The following is a 6,047-nucleotide window of genomic DNA, read 5'->3' as shown; positions in this document are numbered from 1 at the left end:
CAGCAAAGACCTGCTACAAATTGCTGCAAATTAAGCTGATTTTGCCCCGAATGAGGGATTTTCTGCTGCAGATCAGCCCTTCCCGGAGCTGATGAGGTGGGGATTAGAGAAGGGACTGAAATCAAAGGGACAGGATGGTGCGGGAGGGGGGAGCCCTAGAGGGGAGCCCAGCAGTGAAAGTCCCGGAGCATTAACACTTATTGATTTCTACTTTGCTGACATTTTATTCTATTACCAAGTTTACGATTAGCCTAAACTAGGATCCGTGACAGCCAAGGCAGGGTGTGGAGCCCCGAGGGATGAGGGGCACTCATTTCTTGTGTTTGCACCCCACCAGCCTCGCAAGCATCTGCTCTAAGCAAATGCCACCTTCCGGGGGCTGCCTGGCACTGGAAAGGTTGTGATGTGAACTGAGTTTGCGACCCTGGGCAGACTGCACTGTCTTTTTGCTCACCAAGAGGATGCTGGTGATTTTGAGGAGAGGGAGCTTTCTCCAAATTCTATATTCTTATCAACCCCCAAATCTTTCGTATTACGTGTGATGGGAAGAGTCAGCTCACACCCTTTTCAACATCCGTCTGTCCATCTCTCCATCCCTTCTTCTCTCCCTCTCCCTTCCCTCTGGATCCTCATTTCCATCTGTTTAAACAGCAACAGCAATGTCTGTTGCAGGTATTTCAAATTGCACCATTAAAGATTTTATGTTGTGGATGTTAAAATTAAAAAGATATATGTGCAAATAGTCACTATGAATTTAATCAACTTGATTTAATACTAATAGGAAACAGCAAATGGAATTTATGACTCAAAAAGAAGCGATTTTTTTAAATAAATACAAGTACTTTGTGAAAAACAGAAAAAAATCCCAATCTGAAGAGTTTATTAGAGTCTAATCCCCCAACAACAACTGAAACCGGGGCTGCCCACCCAATAATCCTGGCTGCCATTAAAATATTAAAGATAAATCTAATCGTCTCTTTATCCAAAATAAGCGACTTTTATGTGGAGAGAAAATGTCTAACCCTTTGGGAAGAGAATTACTCCTAATGCATCAAATGGAATTCAGTCAGGATGGCAAAACTAGGTTTAAAAGCAAATGAGATGGTAATAGAGATAAAGGCCAGTATAACAAATTAAAAATACTCATTTACACGAATTAAAATCACTCCTGAAAGGGTTCTGAGTAAGGAGGCCACTGGATGGTCTTGGCCCTTCTTGGTATGCAGGGGTTTATGCAGCCTCTCAGGACCCGGGGGAAGGCAGGATGTGGTGCTGAGTGTCTGTGGGGAAGAAGATCTGTTCCTGACCCCATCTCTTGAGGCAGTTTTTACCCATATCCTACAGTGGTCCCAAGCCCATGCGTAGTGGAAGTTACACCAGTCCACAGCCTCCAAACAATTGCTTCTGGCCCCAGCATTCCTTCCCCAGCTGATGTCACATGCCCAGGATGTCTCTGTGGATTCCCCTGTGCTTCAGCGTTTGTAACATGTTGTGGCAGCTCCCAGTGGCACCAAGTTCATGCTGGGCAAGACATGGTGCCCAGCCTGGGACCTGGGTGATGTCTGTCCTTGAGACCACTGTTGAGGATGAGAATCCCCAGAAAGCTCACCCAGATGGGGCAAAATCACCTCTGAGACCTGGAAAATGAGCTTGCTACATGCCAGGAGGAGTTGCACCTGAGTGGTGTTTGAGCACAGAACCCAGTGCAGAGGTCTAGGAGCTGTGAATTTCCTTTTCTGCTACCTGAGAAGCTTAAAAGGAGTGGGGCAAGGCAGAGGGCACTGCTGCCTTCCCAAGCCCTGTGCCTGGACGGACGCAGCATCCCAGCCACAGTGCCCCTTCCCTTCCCACAGCTTCACACCCTGCACGTGGGAAACAGCTTCCAGGCACAACCTGCGTTCTGGACCTGCAGGAGGGTCAGACCCCCATGGCAAGGGCATGGATGTAGGCAAGGGCAGCACCACAGCTGCTGATGGGTGCTGGGGTGGGGGCTGCTGCAGCATCCTGCCTCCACACACATCCTCAATGGCAGTGATGCGGTGAAGAGGGTCGTAGCTGATTCCACTACCTTGTTAAATCACTTTGAGACTGTCTGTGTGCCCCACCTTTGGAAACCCAAACCAAACTGTGGGTGCACTGGAGGAAAAATTTCACTGGAATGCTTCTTCCAAATACAGCCTAAGGCACACTCACAGGCAAGGTGCCATTTGCATGGGTTATAGGTAAGCACATTTGCCAAAACCAGGAAGATGCCAAGTTCCCTCACAGCCAGCTTCATGAAAGACATCTGGTAAATCAATAGAACACACCTTTACCTGCTCAGACGTCTCCTTCCATGCATGAAAAGTAAATGTGGTGCCAAAGAGAGAAAGGGAAACAATGAAATTGGAAATATCCTCACTAGCAATATGTGGCATGAGTAAGAGCAATTCTTTACAGCATCAGAGCTTCAGGCTGCTTAGATTACCTAGCATCATTTTAGGTTCACTTTGCAGTTTTGAGATTATTGATGCAATTTTATAGGCAAAATAATTTTTTCTTTAGTTAATGATTAGGATCTGGAAAGCAAGTTTGCTTCCTTTGGGGAAAAAGCCACTTGTCTTCCCAAATACATGAGCCAATCATGTGAGACATGTGAAACTTGTCCTTAAACCTACCCAGTGAAGTTTCTCCAAGACAGGCATCCTATCCTAATGCCTGCCCTAAAGAGGATCAGCATCGTGTTCTGACACCTTCCTAACTGTTAAGGAGTTTCTCCTGCTGCCTTGCTGCAGACAAAGCCATCTGCCATAATGCTTCTGGTCTATCTGCTATGCTCAGTAGATATAGTGGACAATTTTGGAAGACCACCACTGCTACATTTTTTAAAATGTATTTGAAGACTTGTTGACATCTCACTTCAGTCATCTTCTCTGTAGATCAAAGAAATGTATACTTTCTAGATATCTCATTATTTTTCTGCTGTCCCTCACCAATCAGCCCAGATCCATCCTGAAGCTCAGGATGCAGAACAGGCAGAGCAGACTGCAACCCAGGCCATGGACTGGCTAGAAAGCTGCTTTAGATACTTTGTCTTGCATATTGTCCCCAGGACAGGTACTCAACTATGGACAGAAGGTGAATCTAGAAATATTTTCCTATATATTTATTTTCCTTAAAGATTCCATACCTTGTAATGAAACCAGATCTCCCTGGGATTTCCCCCCTAACACAAATACATACTTTTCTTTAAACAAGGCAGAGTATTTTATTATCTGATGATGGAAAGGACATCAAATTGACCCTCAAATTTCTTCTTTCTCACAAACTAAGAAAAGGGAACACCTAATATAGCTAAATGAAAATGCATCAGACAAACCCCTTTGATACCATGTATAACTTAACTAAAGTACTCATGTGCCAAAGCATTATTTAGAAGTGAGCAGGACATCCTCAGCCAAAAACTATATTATAATTAATTATTATAATTAAATGGTAATGAGGTGGCCAACATTCATGGTGAATCAAGCAAATCTTTATATACATTTATGGCAGCTTCATTTAGGATGTCCAGGTCAAGCATCATTACTTTCCTACGCCACACTTTAGCTGACTTTAAAATTATGTCTCCTGAACAGACTTTAGTCCACATGGTAAAGCCCCAGTCTTGCTGCTCTGTTATTTTCTAATAAATCAACACTGGAACTCTTGACACTGGTTGAACAAAAATAAGTTCAGTTGCTCCAGGAGAATTAAAAGCATGTCTACATATGGGTCTAGCTTGCTATAAAAATAATTTAGAGTAAGCTTCTTTAAAAATGAGATATAAACATTTATCCGTTGAATAATATTCTCTTCTGTTTCAGGAATTGGAAAAAAGTGGCAATAAACCTCTGGAGTTGCCCTATCCAGCACTGCCCAGAGAGAGGAGGTGAACCAGATGTGATGGGACTATGACATGCAGCACCCACTCCAGACTGGCCCAAAGGGTTACATTTTTCTCCTCTGATTTCCAGGCAATTGGAAGTTACTGATATATTCAGCTAAAAGAAAGCTCTGATATCCAGCCCTTAACTGCTCAGCAGCCCCATGCAGAAAAGGTTTTGTTTAACCCCTTGTCCTAAGCAGAGCAGAGCCACCCAACACCTCAAGCAGAAAGGTGCCAGAGGAGAGGTATCCTGAGTTACTCTGACCTTGCCACAGGAAACTGCAGGGCAGAGGAACTGCCTGTGGTGCAGCATGGCTGAGTCCTAGCAGCTGGATGCTCCATGTGGCATGAATGGAGGTGCTCAGCCAGAGAGAAAATACAAGAAATATGGATGCATCTGCGTCAGGAGAGAAAGAGAGGTATAATGGAAAAAAAGGAAAATGTCAGAAGTGCGAAGCAAAGTGAAATCCTAGCTCTGTTAAATGTCAGTGACCAAGGTCCTGCTGTCTTCAGTAGGATGAAGATTTTACCCAGGGGTTAAGAGGTGAGCTCAAAACTACCAGCATGATTCAGAGCAGGCGGAAACAGAGAGGTCTGCTCAGGGCTGCAGTAACTCAGCCAGCAGCTGCCAACTGGGAGCATTTGGCCATGGGCATGACAGGTGCCATAATCTCCTGTCATCATGTACTTTGTATCTTTGATTATTTAGAGATCGATAGACTGACATGTAAAGAAAAATATATATTCAATAGGACACTTGACATCAGAAGCTTCTTATATGGGAAGGCTTTTATATAGAGAGAACATCCCCATCAGACACTATGGAGCCTCATGGAGTTCAAGATTTTAGGGCCTGAAAGAAACATTACCACCTTCTAGCCTGAACTTTGAGATAAAATAGGCTACAAAACCAAATAATTTCTGCATCAGGCCAATATCTTCTGGATGAGTTATAGATCATCACTTACAAACTTCCAGCCTTGGTTTGAAGACTTTTTATGATAGAGAGAATTTAAAACATCTGTAGGCAGATAGCTCTGGTCAGTCTTCGTGTCTCAGCAGCTTTGATTAATACAGCAAGTGTCTCTTCTTGTAATATTAGCATTATCATGTCTTATATCCATCTACAGTGTAACATATGGTGGAAGGATAATGTAAAAATGTCCAGTGACTGTGACTTCAGTGGATCACCAGTGCTCCTCAAAGTTTAAGAACACAGCTAAAATAAAAACATACTAAGAGAGACTTTTATTCAAAGTATGTTTACATATGTAAGTTTTGAAAGGAGACAGGCAGGAGCTGCATGCACTTGCACTGCAGAGAAGACCAAGATAACCGATGCAGTGCTGGAAGAACTCAAAGCCATTGTAGAGGAGATGGAAGAGCATAGGGAGATCAGGTCTGACTTATCTGTTTCAATCATCAGAGAATCACAGAATGTTTTGGGTCTAAAGGGACCTTAAAGATCATTTAGTTCTAACCCCCTGCTATAAGCAGGGATGTCACCCACTAGATCAGGTTGCTTCAAGTCCCATCCAGCCTGGCCTTGGATACTTCCAAGGATGGGGCATCCACAACTTTTATGAGCAATCTGTTCAGTGCCTCACTACACTCTCAGTAAAGAATTTCTTCCTAGCATCTAATCTAAATCTCTCCTCATTCCATTTAAAACCATTCTCCCTTGCCCTCTCCCTGTCTACCCATGTAAAAAGTTGCCCTCCATCTTTTTTTAAGGCAATTTTATCCACTGAGGTCTGTCTAGACAAGGACAGCTTTGAACCCAGTGCTGACAGAGACAACAAAGAGCATGCTTCTGCAATAGAAATGGAGAAGTAACACTTTAGAGACTAAGGGGTTAACAACAAACATTGCTTCTACTGAGATTCAAGTTGTCCAGGACACAGGAGAAGGCTGAAGTAAAGCTAGGACTGAAGAAAGAACCAAGTCAGCCCAGTACGTGTGCCTGGATGAAGGATAGATTCGCAAACAAATGGGAGAAGTAGAAAAGTTCAGCCCCAAGTATAAGACAAATGAACTATGGAAAAGGAAAAAGATGAGCTGGATCAGAAAAATGTGAGAGAATTTAAGGTTTCTAATGTTTCTCTCCCCAGGACACCATCTGAGTCATGGAGCTGAGGAA

At 43.5% G+C, this 6,047-nt stretch overlaps 1 protein-coding gene across 1 annotated transcript in view; it reads left to right on the top strand.

Annotated features, from left to right (window-relative positions):
• The window catches only part of LIN52 (lin-52 DREAM MuvB core complex component), a 78,915-nt gene extending 75,014 nt beyond the window's left edge, over positions 1–3,901 (top strand). The window contains exon 6 of the mRNA XM_053945347.1: positions 3,846–3,901. Coding sequence (XP_053801322.1) covers positions 3,846–3,847 — 2 coding nt within the window. The 3' untranslated portion in view covers positions 3,848–3,901. The remainder of the gene's footprint in view (positions 1–3,845) is intronic.
• Positions 3,902–6,047: the final 2,146 nt, after the last annotated feature.

The sequence above is a fragment of the Vidua chalybeata genome, chromosome 6 (genome assembly GCF_026979565.1).
Source record: "Vidua chalybeata isolate OUT-0048 chromosome 6, bVidCha1 merged haplotype, whole genome shotgun sequence".
Classification (NCBI taxonomy): Eukaryota; Metazoa; Chordata; class Aves; order Passeriformes; family Viduidae; genus Vidua; species Vidua chalybeata.
This window is presented reverse-complemented; position numbering and strand designations above follow the sequence as displayed.